Source organism: Panthera uncia (genome assembly GCF_023721935.1).
Source record: "Panthera uncia isolate 11264 chromosome B2 unlocalized genomic scaffold, Puncia_PCG_1.0 HiC_scaffold_24, whole genome shotgun sequence".
NCBI lineage: Eukaryota > Metazoa > Chordata > Mammalia > Carnivora > Felidae > Panthera > Panthera uncia.
The window spans coordinates 119,424,788-119,439,332 of record NW_026057580.1 but is presented as its reverse complement, the minus strand read 5'-3'; the positions used below and the strand labels follow the sequence as shown (position 1 = coordinate 119,439,332).

General features: G+C 47.3%; 1 protein-coding gene across 9 annotated transcripts in view; it reads right to left on the bottom strand.

Annotated features, from left to right (window-relative positions):
• FAM120B (family with sequence similarity 120B) overlaps window positions 1-14,545 on the bottom strand; it is a 95,613-nt gene that overhangs the window by 44,245 nt on the left and 36,823 nt on the right. For 8 of the 9 annotated variants that reach the window (XR_007462931.1, XM_049654622.1, XM_049654621.1 and 5 more), the window contains 2 exons: window positions 13,373-13,545; window positions 8,977-9,069 (listed from right to left, as the gene is read on the bottom strand). Coding sequence is in view for 8 of the 9 variants with exons in the window: in XM_049654622.1 (XP_049510579.1) it covers window positions 8,977-9,069; window positions 13,373-13,545 (266 nt within the window). In the remaining variant the exon portion in view is untranslated. The remainder of the gene's footprint in view (window positions 1-8,976; window positions 9,070-13,372; window positions 13,546-14,545) is intronic. The other variant, XM_049654623.1, reaches the window with a different exon arrangement.

The window sequence follows — 14,545 nt, the reverse complement described above, 5'->3', positions numbered from 1 at the left end:
GACCCCGTGAGCTCTGTGCTCTGACACGTGTCCACGGAAACCACGTCCCAAGAGGAGAGGCCCATGAATACTGTCCATTTTACAGACTCGGTTCAATGAGTTGTCAGTGAGTTGCCCATGTGTGCAAAATGTTTTTTTCCAAAGCCTGCAATTCAAGGATGCTCCTTACCCTGGTCGTTTACTTTTCAGCAAGCTCTATGGCTGTGGCCCCAGGCCGAGGCGCTCTGTGTGGAGGCCCCGAGCACCTCGGCTCTCAGCGCTTCACCCCGGCACCTGCACTCCCGTCAGGAGAACAATGGGCTTCCTGACAGGTGCGGGCCGTCAGGGGCACAGGCGGGCAGGTGTGTGCACCTCTGTCCCCCACACCCTGTATCACCTGTCACTCGGCGCACAGGTCATGACCAGGCAGACATCACCTAACCTTCCCTTTCCAAGTCCGCAAACACCCTCTACTGTAAGGCAAGTGGAGACTCTGGCAAGAAGCCTGGCGAGTGGCGGCTCCTCAGCGCCCCCCCAAGGACGGCGGCCCCTTCCTGTGAGAACACAACCAGTTCCCAGCACCCACACCGCACCCATCAGACCGCGGGTCTCATCCCGTAAGTCTGTTTTACCTTCAGCCGGTCAGACACTCTTCCCCAGTAAAAGCAATTTAGTGCCACTTCCTAACAGTTAGTTGCAGAGAGGCTTCATTTTAGCTTAAAAATCTGGGCATTTGACGTCTCACCAAATGGTGGCACCTCACTGAACCTATATTTTACTTATTTTTCCTTAACTGATTTACGTTACAAATATTCCTCCCAGAGATGTATCATCCCCATCACCAAAGCAAGGAATTTCCTGGTCCTTTGATAGAAACAGATCCTTTGATTCATCAAACATTCCACTTCTAGGCATGCAGTTTTTTTAGCAAAAAATGCCAAGCCTGTTACAAGTCGCTCCATCCAACAGTGGCAATAGAACATCTTCGGGAACTCCATGGTGAGACCCTCTGCGGCCCCGATGGGTGGGTGAGTGCGCGTGTTTCCCCCAAGCCCTGGCCCGCCCTGCTCTTGCTCCCAGCTGTGCTAAGAGCTCTGACCTAGGTTCTCCCAGGAGGCCTACGTTTCCTGAATGGAGACATCAAGGCCCTTGTCTTGATGATCTGATTGGTCTTGATTGGTGATTCTTTCCTCTGCGGGTTCGTGGTCTAGCGCTTGCTATCATTTATAACACTGCTGGCAACCTCTTTTCAGATGGAGATTATCTGAGAACGAGGAACATGATCAAAGGGTGAAGTCCCAGATCCAATGCAGAATCAGAAAATTGCCCACAGAAACATCAAAATGCCTTGTTTCTTTATTTCTACTCTAGCAGCTAAACGTCCAACAGTGCTCTAGCAAGATGATACGGACCCCATGTTAAAACACAGGAAACAGATAAAACTGCATGTTGTAGATCCGCTCCATAAAAATCACTCATCGCTGCTATGAGGCACTTCACCAAGCATTCACTGGGCACTGTTTTATGCTAGATGCCGGAGGATTATGAACAAGAATGAGATACAGTCCCTGCCCTTGGGACCATACAATTTAGCTGCAGAAACACATCTCTCAGATGCAAGGTAATTATAAGATACCGTCAAAGGAAAGTACCAAATACAATAGTTTTAAACAGCCAAGAATGAATGACATAGACCTGATACAGCAAGAACATAGTCTAGAAGTCCAGGAGCTGAGTGCAGACATCTCTTCTGCCTGTAACTCTTGGCAAGTTCTGAAGTTCGATGTGAATCCCTATCTCTATGTTCAGATGTAACCACGATGGAAGTCTCCCATAAGCTTTGGCGTTATCCCATTTTGGTCTCAGAAAATCCAAATGTCTGAAAAGTGTGAACAGTTTCACAAAAAGGAATATACGCATTCAATTCCACATGAGCAGGGCACCAGGTGGGAGCTGTGGGATAGGAAACCATGTGGGGTTTGCCTTCCCAGTGGATGAGGCAGAAATGGGATGGGCACAGAGCCCTCTCTCCTGCACCCTCCTTCTCTGCCACTTTTGCCCCACCCTCTCCTCCTTCCCCGCTTTCATGCTGTGAGCTGTAGGGTCCTCACTCTGCTTTTCAAGCCAGGAGCCAATTGACTGAAACCACTGCACAACCGCCCATGCCCACGCGTGGCTTCCAGGGCTCTGGTCCTCCCACCACGAGCCACAGCAAACACAGTGGTAAAATTCTATGTCGGCAGTTACCTGAGGAGAATAGCTGGGAGGAGGAAGGGCCTCCTGCACCTCCTGCTCTGCCCTGCCGGCCCCCCGGACCCCAGGGCAGAACCCAGCCACAGCCGTCTCTTCAGTTCTGCTGGGAACCTCGTGAAGACATGTCAGAAGCAGAGGGGCTTTGCAAAGGGGGCTTCCTCACAAGGGCTGCACCTGCACAAGCAGTCTGTGGAGTCAAACTGGCTCTAGCCATAGCAGCAGGGTACCGGGCACTGGAAAGCGAATGGGAGAGAAAGCACTGACCCTCCCTCCAAGGAGGCCTTTGTCTAGCAGAGGAAGGACATCATGAAGATCCCACTCGGGACACGCAGCCTCCTCACCGAGGTCCCCGCCACAACAGCCTGCCCTCGCTCTACTCCCGAGCTACCAACACTGGTGCTCCAGAGTGAGGCTCAGCGAACGTATCTGATGGAAGATGTCTAGAACGTGAAAGGTACTACCTAACAAAAATAAATAAAAGGCGCGCCACAGGCTCAAAAGCAGAGAGAAGGCAGCACAAGACCCGGTGTCAGCGGAGCGCTTCCTAACCTTTGCTTCAGTGACCTTGTGCAACAGAGGCATGACGCTCCTGCAGGGCTGGAGGACAGGGGGCAGAGAAGACCAGCAAACATGCAGCCCCATCCTGCGGCGTCCTCTGAAGAATGAGGCAGGCAAGTGACTGGCGGGGAATGTTTACTGCAGAAGCTTTTTGCTTTATCCACCAAAGGACAGAGCCAGACAGAGAGACCAAGTTAAAGACGGAGGATGAAGCGGAAGCAAAGACAGGGAGCGGGGCCCATCTGCACAGCAGCCCCCAGGGAGGGCAAGGGGCGGGCTCCAGGCCCAGGTGGAGAAGCCTCAGGGCGAAGGGCAGTGCCCACACTTGCAGTGAACAGTAAGGCTGACCCATTTTAAGTACTCTTCCAGATTATTTCTGCAATTTACAACATAAATTATTAAAGTATGGAAGTTTAAAACCTACATACTACACGAGGAGTTCGTGAAGACTCAAAGACTATTAGAGTCTTAGAGTTCAAAGGAGGCTGTTTTGCCTCACATAACAGAGATGCCCGCAGGAAAGGCGTGAAGAGTGTTATGTGTGATAAACACGATGATGGAACCTCACCGAGAGTGGCACGTTCAGTAACGCTGTCACTCAAGTTGCCCGCCGAGTGCCCGGAACGAACAGGGCCGGGTTGCCGAGTGCCAGGGTAAAGAGGACCGTAATACAGTCAGGCTTTGCCTGAGGCATGTGGAGGCCAGTCCAACCAGAAGCTAATGCTGCATGGACGTTAGCTGACCTTCACTGCAGGGCTGTGCACACAGCTCACCCGTACGAGACTCCCTGTCCACTGTGGGCCAAACCATGCTCCCTGCACGTACATGGTGCTGCTGGCGTTGGTACGGCTCACGGTGACACCACCAAGGTGCGTGTGCCCCAAGAGCTGTGCATCCAGTAAGTCTCGAAAAGTCTTACAGTGGCACTGAAGTGCACTGCTTACAACTCATCACCTTCTGATGTGGTATGGCTTGAATTTTATAACAGGACTTTCCTTCCATTTATTCGTATTTCTTTCCTTTTATTCCCCAATCAAAGATGACTGGGCACTTTCTGATGAGTGGTGATGACCAGAAAAGGTGGCTGCCGCCTCCTGTAAGCTCTGAAGAAGCCGCTGGGGCACTCAGACAGTGCTCCCCGGATCCCTGGTACACCAGAGAGGCATCTGGAATGTCCTAAGCATCCCGTTGGCTCTTCCCAAACAGAGCAGCAAGAGGTAACTGAAAAGCACCACTGTGCTCTGGGAAGGGGAGAGCAGGAGGCTTCTGAGAGCAGGCACCACGTCTGCTTGCTGCATTCTACCTGGCTCAGCAGTGGCAGGGGGACAACCCCACCTTCTCTAGAGGACTTCACAAAATGCTCTGGGCAGGTACCCGTGTCTGACAAAATACCACAGAATGAGCGAGATAGCTACTTCTAGCCCTTCTACATTTCTGGACAAGTACATGCATGCCCACATCAGAAGCCAGTGTGCACAGAATGGATCAGGAACCAGGGCTCCCGGAGGCCCGGAACTCCCCGTCACATGCCAGGGGCCCAGCTATTAGAGCCAGGCAAGGGTGGCGAGGCATCGACAGAAGTGTCTGCGGGACACCTCAAGACACGCGACTATCTCCTCTACCTTGGCAACCTCGTCTTCAATTGCACAGATGCCAAAGCCCAACAATCCGCCCCCCCCACCTACAGCTCCTTAAAGTGGGGCCTCACAAGTTATCTGATCACTGTGTAATTCAGTCCATTGCTTCGCTGACTTTCCCTCCTAAGTATGCAGAGATCCCAACTTAATCCCATACATACCCCACCTTTGTGTGTACTCTCACATGGGCTGTACGAGCCAAGCGCCAAAGGCCCCCCTGAGCTATTCAAAGTACAACGACGACCACGTCCTCTAGAACAGTAAGGTGAACACACGCATGCACAGTCGTCAACACGGACAGGAAGAGCAGCAAGCACACAGCCAGCTTTCAGAGAGGACGCAGCTACAGCTGGGAAGCCCGGCTCCTCACATGTGTTCTCAGCACCGAGGACAGCGTCTCCTGTTAGCTGTGTGACTGCCCTTTGTGTGTGAGGAAGGCAAGCTGTCTTTGCATTTTTCTTCACTAGAAGTAACACTGCAGCCCTTTCTTTTTCTTTTTTTTTTTATGTAACTGTTGCAGATGACTCCTTGTCATAGATCGCAGACTTCTGCGCCTGTAAATGAATGCATGTATGTGTAATATGGGATATAACCTTCACATATATAATCTACCTCCCTGGATTTTTAATAAATATGTAAATCCATATACCACCTTAAAGCTAGAGTCAAGCTGTTGGGACAAGAGAAATATTGCTGGGTGCAAACCTAACAGGGCACTTTTTAAATTGCCCATGAGTACCAGCGGGCAGGGATGCCCAGCCCTGCAGCCACGTGGCTCCACTGTTCATGGTGAAGACAGATGTTTGGACCACCCAGATAAGGCGCTCCTCGGCAGTGGGAGCGGAGTGAGGCCCTGGGGGGGCCCTGCCCTGCCCACCCTCACAACCAACCCAATCAACCAGGACAGCCAAGAGGGAACGACCCTGGGCTGATGAGAAGGTAGGCCACTGAAACTGCATCTATTTTCAGTCCCCACCGCTGGTTAAAAACCTCCATCCTCCTTGGGACACTTCCCACAGGGGCTCTAGTGGCCCCTGGGAGCGGCCCTTCACGTTAGGAGAATACACACCACCCGGTTATGGTCCTAACAGGGAACCGACGCCAATAACAGCTGGCACAGATCCCATTCTTGCTGGAGAAGCTCTGACAACGGGGAAGGTACCTGGTCTGACTAGACAGGCCACAAATCTTGAGTGCAGAGTAAGTGCTGAGCCAGAGAGACAGGGCACAGCAAGGTGAGCTCCCGCTGGAGTCACTCTAACTCGAAGGCGCACGTTCCCTCCGGTCCCTCCCTCCCGGTGATAGCGCCTTTCTTTCGGAAAAGACCACTGGTTGGTTGTCAAGAGCCGATTCCACTTTGGCTCCGCCAATGACAAGGTAAGCGTAGGATGATGCACTTGATGTGGACAAAGTCAAAGAACGTCCCACATGGTGCCGGCGTTAAGACATCCCCTCCAGTTCACAAGAGAGGAGTTGTATTCTGTGGTATGTTCATAAGAACTCGGTAGAGTTCCCGCAGCTGGTTAGTGACAGAACCCAAACCTACCCTTATCAGCATGAACCCAAACTCCAGCTCACTCTGCTGCCCACACTGCCTCAGTTTCCCCATCCACGTAACAAGGCAGGAGAGAGCATGACCTCCAAGTTCCTTTCTCTTTCTGCCTGCCTGTTTAGTTTCACTGGGAGGGGAGAGGAAAGCAGATGAGGGTCAAGGAATATACAGGCCAGTGGTAGCAGGACAGCAGTCTGGGAGGAAGGCCCAATTTGGTATTAAGAACTGTATGAACCTACTAATAACTGAAAATCCACTTTTTAAAATTGTGTTTTGCCAAAAGGAGGAACAGCGATCAAGTGTTCACACTCAACGCGAAGAGCTAACATCATGCTTAATGGTGAAAAGCTGAGAGCTTTTCCTCTAAGATCAGGAACAACAAAAAGATGTGCACTCTCACCACCTTTATTCAACACAGAACTGGAAGTCCCAGCCAGAGCAATCGAGCAAGGAAAAGAAATAAGACATCCAAACTAGCAGGAAGAAGTAAAACTGTCACTATTTTCAGATGACATGATACTACATGGAGAAAACCCTTAAAACTCTACCAACAAATGGTTGGAACTAATACATGAATTAATAAGGCTGCAGGACACGATATCAATACACAAAACATGTTGCATTTCTATATACTAAGAATGAAATAGCAGCAAGAGAAATTAAGAGAATAGTCCCATTTATAACTGCACCAAAAAGAATTAAATACTTGGGTATAAATTTAACCAGGAAGGTGAAAGACCTGTACTCTGAGAGCTGTCACACACTGACAAAAGAAACTGAAGACGGCACAAAGAATAGGAAAGACCACCCATGCTCGTGGACGGGAAAACAAGTGTTGTTAAAATGCCCATATTATCCAAAGCAATCTACAGATTCAGTGCAACCTCAAAAACATTCCAGTGGCATTTTTCACAGAAATATGGCAAACAATCCTAAAATGTGTATGGAACCACAAAAGACCCAAATAGCCAAAGCAATCTTGAGAAACAACAAAGCGGAAGGCATCATGCTCCCTGATTTCCAACTATATTACAAAGCTATCGTGAAACAAAACAGTATGGCATCAGCATGAAAACAGACACAACAATCAATGGAACAGAACAGAAAGCTCAAAAGTAAATCCAAGCATGTATGGTCAATTAATTTGCCACACTGGTTTGGAAGTGCCATCATCAAAAAGACAAAAGATGAGTGTTGGCGAGCATGTAGAGAAAGGGGAGCCCTTGTGCACTGCTGCTGGGAACACAAACTGGTGCAGCCATTGTCAAAAACAGTGTGGAGGTTCCTCCAAAAGTTAAAAATAGAGCTACCGTACAACCCAGCGATCCAACTTCTGTGGAAATATCTGAAGGAAGTCAAGTCACTATCTTGAAGAGATATGTGCACCCCACGTTCACTACAGCATTCTTACAACAGCCAAGATATGAAAACAACCTAAGTGTCTATCAACTGATGAACAGATTAAAAAAAAAGAGACATGGTATACATACACAATGCAATACTGTATTATTCAACCATAAAGAAAAAAAAAAAAGAAATCTTGCCATTTGTGGTAACATGGATGGACCCTGAGGGCACCATGCCAAGTGCAGTAAGTCAGAGAAAGACAAATACCATATGATTTCACTCATATCTGTGACCCTGGGGTGACCAAAATAGGTGAAGGGGGCCAAAAGGTAAGACTTCCAGTGGTAACATAAATAAGCCATGGGATGTACATAGTTAATACTGCTGTGCTGCAGATCTGAGAGCTGCCAAGAGAGGAAACCGTAAAAGTTCTCAGCACTAGAAAAATGTTCTGTGACTATGTGTGGTGACAGATACTAGCCAAACTTACTGTGGCGATCATTCCACAATATACACAAATATTGAATCATGTTGAGCACCTGAAACTTCTATAATGTCAATGATACCTCAATAAAAAAAGAATCAGCACTAACCTACTAATAACCCCAAACCCATTATTTAAAATGGGGTCTTGCCAAAGGAGGAAAAAAAGTCCACTTTTAAAATGAACTTTCTTGAATATGATGGATGTAAAAGTGAAAATACAAAAGAAAAAACCCGGCCCTGTTCATTTAATTGGACCACCATGAGAATCAGTTTATGAAGTAAACCTAGTACATAAGAGTTCTGAGATGAGATTAAAAATTGTTTATAAATGAAATTTATCAGGCTTCTTTTTCACTAGAAAGACAAGTGAAAACTAATTCAATTAACTAGAAACTATGGATAAAACTCATTATCATCATCCAATGGCATTTACAAAGCACAGTCTTAAGTTTCCACAAACAACTGGCCTGACCTTGGGGCTTCTTCTAAGAAATAACCATCAGACGTAAGAGGGTGTGGCCACAAAGGAGAGGAGCCGGGGTTAGCTGCAAATGGACTAGTTCATGAAATTAAAGGAGTAAACACTCGTGAATGGCAGCGTCTGAATAACCTCCAGTGACCAACACTGTTTACTAAACACTTCACAAGCAAGGCACTGGGAAAGGACACAAGGCAGGTGGGATGTAGCCCAGCCCCAGAGAGCAGACACCAAGTCTGGGAGACAAGGTGTGTATGCACCAAAGTCACTAATACCAGAAAAAGGCATCCTGTTCTCCTAAACTTAGCAAGACTTATAAGGGATCAAACAGACTGCTGTCTTCATATTACTACAACACTGAGACAGGATTAAGAACTGTCAATTTCTCAGCACTGGAAAGAGGCAGCACTTGTGAGCACATGACCCAGCTGTGACACAGCTCTGGAAGGCCACTTCCAAGAAATGTGGGACGCCATTTGTACAGAGATCTGCTTGAAGTTCACTAACCCAGCAGGACTCAAGGCTCCGCTGTGGACAGACAAACCACACCACTGCACCAGGAAAACATCTTGGCTAATTATGCCTTTTTATCTTTTCTGTGAAACACCAACCAAAACTAAACAGAACAAAGGGGCGGTGAGGCAGGGTGTCTTCAGAACTGTGACAGTCAGTCAGTCATGCAGTACCTGTAAGTCTACGAGCTGCACAGTTGGTTTTCCTTGGAGGCACAAGGCCTGAGCAATGAAAGCATGCAGATCCTCCAGGCAAAGCGTGTCCACCTGAAAGGGACGGAGAAAGAGAACCAGCATCAGCTCCGGGAAAAACCTGACCCTGCCATGGGCTCAATGGCTAAATGCAGGCACTTGCACAGGGCAGCAGAAGAGGCAGAGGTGAGCAGGAGTCCACAGTCCTGGTGTAAAGCTCTCCATGACGTCCAGGGCCAAGATGGACCAGGCCTGGTCACTCTCTAGCAAGGCAGAAATCTCTGGGATGCCTGGGAGGGGCATGAGCTACAACCAAGCTGGACTCTTAGAGCAACACAGGTGATTGTTTTGGGCACCAATTCCCAGGGCTGGCAGTTCAGGGGTCTGTAGTGTGAGCTGGCAAGATCAAGGCTGGATAAACTTCCGCCCCTGCTAGCCCCGGTGAAACCTGTGTACTCAGATCCCAGTCTGACGGAAACCACAACCTCCACATCTGAGCCCCTCCAGTCTTGCGTGGAATCGGGGCTAACCAAAGTGTGAGTGAAAACAGGGGGGCAGGGGTTTGAAGAACGGATGTGGAAATTCTGGATCTCAAGTGAATGATGGGAATGACGACAGCAGGCTACTCTCGGACACCATCTCCTCTCAGGGTTACGGGCAGTGACTTTGCCAGCTCAGCCACCAAATTCTGCCAGCCAGACGAAAGCACTACACGAAGCCTTGCTAAGCGTTCTCACTGCCATCGTAGGAACACAAGACCTTCTTTCTGGAAGGCAATGCATTCTGTGGCAAGTAAACGCTTGAAGGGGAAAAAATCAGGGAAACAACCACAAACTCATGGATAAGAATTTCGATTCTTTCTCAATGATAAAAATGGCTAATATGTTTACTCCCAATAAAAATGACCCCATCATAAACCAGAACGACTGTTCCCTGGGGACTCCTGCTCCCCCCTGCTCTCCTGGAGAAGCAAATACTTCTGGCATCCGTCACCTCTGCCCCACACAAGGCAGCAACCCTGTCACTACCCTGCCCTGTTCCATTTTTATTCTGAAGAAGTTGTTGCCTTTGTATAAATGACAGCTATAATGATTTCAGGAAAAACACAAAAGTCTACAGATGTGTGGTACTCATGACCAAGAAGAAAGGCTCCAATCTACAGAAGCCAGACCAAGCAAAGAACACACTATTTTTCTATTCCATAAGCGCCCACCTCTCTTCTGTTTAGACTGGGTTTGTTCGCATGTAATTCTACTTCTTGCCATTAGCAAGTTTTGAGTAAAATGCCTACTTATGAGAAAAGAATAACTATCTCATGTCATGGTTTTCACACTTAGCTAATTTCATATTCTGCCACCATCTTCGTAGTTAACCAATCTTAAACCACAGCAGAGAGTGCCAAATTCTTAATAACACCAAAGTTTTTTTTAGAATTTCACATAACAGACATTATTATTATAAAACATTTGCTCTACTATAAATTATAAAAAAAACGTACACTTGCTCTAATGTAAACTTACTCTTCCAGGGAATTTTCTCAGATAAACTTTTAATAGGAAGTGTTGTTGCTAACTTGGAGGTTATGAGACCACTGAGCTTCTCCATAGGTTCTCTACCACCCACCGTACATCAAAACATTTAACTTAAGCTTGACCGTATAAAAATATAGTATTTTTATAAATTTATATTTTTAGCCTTATGAAACCTAAGAAGATAACGAACCTGTGAATACATTTTAGTACCTTCATCTCAGAGATGCCACTGATGTGTTGATTCATTGTTTTTCAGTTTTAAAAAGTCCCCTTTTAAATGTGCCCTTTAAGTCAGGCCAACATGTCTACCTCGCGCTGACTCCCGCTAGAAGTATTCTTATTTAAAGGTAATTAGTATCACCAGAAAGATAAAAGTGGAAATTTTCCTCCTGATACTTATCTGCTCAGGTTTACATAAATATATGAGATGTAGAGCTACTGTTGTGTGGTTTGGACTTTTTTCTGCTGGAAATGGGATTTTCATAACTGACAGTCACCTGCACAAGTGACAAGCACAGAGCTGTATGAGTGACCGACACTGGGTCCAACAGCCCGTCTCTTGTGCTGAAAAAGTAATTCAAACTGTGTGTCCCACAAGTTATTGTCCATATGCACACGGTTATTAGGAAGAAAACACACGAATGTTTCTGGATGCGAAGCTATAGCTCTTGGTTATCCACCATTCCCAGTCCCCACTATGGCCCCCTCGCAGCCGAAAATGTGAGCTGATAATGCATGTGTATGTAATAAACACTATCAAAAGAAAAGCAGTTTTATACTTAAAAAATCTATCTTCTGTCCATCTATATTTCTAAGTCTGGTACAAATAACAGAACTTTCTACTCAAAACAGTAATGCAGGGTGCCTGGGTGGCTCAGTCGGTTGAGGGTCCGACTCTTTGATTTTGGCTCAGGTCATGATCTCACAGTTCGTGAGATCAAGTCCCATGTTGGGTTCTGCACTGACACTGCAGAGCCTGCTCGGGATTCCCTCTCTTCTTCTGTCTCTGCTTCTCATCCCCACACTCTTTCTCTCAAAATAAATAAATACACATTAAAAAAAAAAAAGCTTTTAAAAAAACCAGTAATGCAAAAACTAAAGTTTACACTGGTGCATGTGAACCCAGTAATGAAGCAGTAAAATCTCTGTGAGTTATTTAGCCATACCACATTTTTACAAAATGCAAAATGCAGAACTAGCTATAGACTGGCAGAGACAAAAGAAAAATTTAGAAAAGAAAAAGAAAAATCAGTGTAACGTGCCCTTGAAATGTAATTCCACGATAAGAATAAGGTTTTTTTTTAATTTTTTTAATCTTTATTTATTTTTGAGAGAGAGACAACGTGTGAGGCAGGGAAGGAGCAGAGAGAGAGAGGGAGACACAGAATGCGAAGCAGGCTCCAGGCTCCGAGCCGTCAGCACAGAGCCTGACACGGGGCTCGAACTCATAACTGTGAGATCATGACCTGAGCCGAAGTTTTACGCTCAACCGACTGAGCCACCTAGGCGCCCCAAGAATAAGTTTCTTAATGATAATCAATAATTCATAAAATGAATTCAGGTTTGAGAAATAGTCATGTAACTTTCTACTCCAGCCAAGGGAAAATCTGATGGTTATGCCAAAGAAAGAGACCCAAGATCTGTCACATCGGAGCCCAGAGTAGAAGGCAAGATGGCTCAAAGGGGTTGAGAATACGGGAGCTCTAAGTGGGCTAAAGAAATAGAGAAGTGATTGCAAAGGTCTTTTTTTATTGTTGCTGTGACAAAAGTGAGACAAAAGTCATTTAAAAATAATACAGCCAAGGAAGGGAAGTGGGAGAGGGAGTGATCCAGTCCTTCCTTACCCTGCACTTGGGCAACTATTAAAAAGGCAAACACTAGGGCACATGGGTGGCTCAGTCGAGAAGCACCCGACTTCGGTTCAGGTCATGATCTCGCAGTCTGTGAGATCAACCCCGTGTTGGGCTCTGTGCTGACAGCTCAGGAGCCTGGAGCTGCTTCGGATTCTGTCTCTCCCTTGCTCTCCGCTCCTCTTCCGCTTGTGCCGTACGTCTCTTTGTCTCAAAAATAAAACTTAAAAAATATTTTTTTAAAAAGGCAAATACCTTCATGCGCCTTTATAATTCTCACACATTAAGTGTAAAACTAAAGAAACAAACTGTCCAACTTGTTGAGGAACACCAATCAAGACCTAGCACTGCACCCTAACTCGAGGCCTCCAACCCCGGGTTTATCTGGGCAAGGAGGACACACACTGTGACGACAGTGATCCTAGTGGACACTTTATTGGGCCCTTCTACAAAACACGTTTCATGTGTCCCACAATGCAATGCCCCAGTAACCCCAGGGAGTAACCATACCTCGTCCCAGACTGGGGTAGGGAAGTGCTTAGTAAACATCTGGAGAGGAGCGAGCGACTGCACCTTGGACAGTGGAAGTAAGCTGCCAGGAGCCCTGGGCCTTCTCACCACAACACTGGACCCCAGGACGGGAGCCACCTCCCAGACAGTGACAGCCACAGGGGAGGCACCACATGAGTCAAAATGCTTGGAAAGCATAAGCAAAGTGAAAGCAGGTTCCCTCACCTGCAAGGTCTCCCCAGCCTTCACTAAACTTACGTGCACTGCAAGCCTCCAGGTCCGACAGCAGACAGGCCTCTGACATGTGTGCCAACATGGAACCCGTGTTTTAGTTAGAGAACCGCGGGGGGCTAGTGCTCGTGGGGTAGATGCTGGAAAGATGGCACGGGAAAGAGTCCGCAGCCACACCCCAGGCCACCACCCTCCCACAGGCAAGGGCAGGAGTGAGGAGCCACTGCAGCACCCAGAGTGAGGAGCTCAGGTCACCTGCACGAAGAGGTAGGTCAGGAGGCAGCACAGCGCTTTAAAGGGATTCTCCACCGCCTGCAGCTCTTCTCTTGAGGAGGAGAGGTCGAAGCAGCCTAGCAGCGCGTCCAAGCGCCGGGCTTGTATCCCTGCGTCTTGGTTCAGCCACAGTAATTTCAAGTTAGGGGTTCCCCCTAGATAAAAGCACAAACTCCATTTATCATTATCCTTTGCACCACCAAGTCATCACATGCTTCTTGTAGAAATACAATAAAAGAATAAAAGACACTAACCTCTTCTCTTTCTGACATCCTTGGGCTTTAGGGCTTAAAGAGCTAGAAAGTAAACATGGACAGACCTACCTGGTTAAAAGAAACAAACCCTAAAAGGCCAGCACGTATGTACTTCATTGAGAACATTCTTCTTTTCTTAAAGGCGGTGCTTTGAGGGAAATGAGGGCTTTTTTCCTACCTGCGCTGCATCCTGCGTTGTGAGGAGTGCTTTTCAGAGTATGTGTCAAAGGCCCTGTCTCAGGGTGTGAGAAACAACACAGCCACATGAAACGCTGCTGGAAAGGCCACCAACTGACCCTGTTAGCGTGTTCTCTTGTTCCCCTAACCAGCAGTTTCCAAACTTGAACGTAAAAAGAACCCGCTGCAGAGACAGATATAAATGTAAAAACCACGTTTTCCTGGGTCCTACATGCAGAAAGCCCGCTCCACCAGCTTGAGAGTACCTGGAGTGTGCACTGAACAGCCTGCAGGCGTGGGTGCAGGGCATCTGGGGACCCCATGCTTTCCAAAGCATGTCCCTAAAACTAGTAAGCAGAAATTCCTAACATAATTTTTAGTGTTTCATTTCTATGTTTTACATATACGTTTAAATTATCAGGGTAAAATAAAACAAAGAGACAGCCGTTACTCATTTCCTTAAACCACAACAAATGACAGTGTGAGTCTGCAGGAAGGACAGAGGCCTCGCTGGTGCTGGCAGACAGAGCTACAGATTCCGGGCCGAGCCAGGTCCCTGTACGGGCAGCTGCTGGGCATTTCTGTAGGGTCATGCCTGAAAAGCCAGGACAGCTGGGGTCTAAAACCCAGTAACCAAATGGCATCAGAATTAAATGACTCAAAAAGGAAGCTCTTTTTTCCTTATATCGCTCACAGTATGATTTAACATTCTCAGTTGTGTATC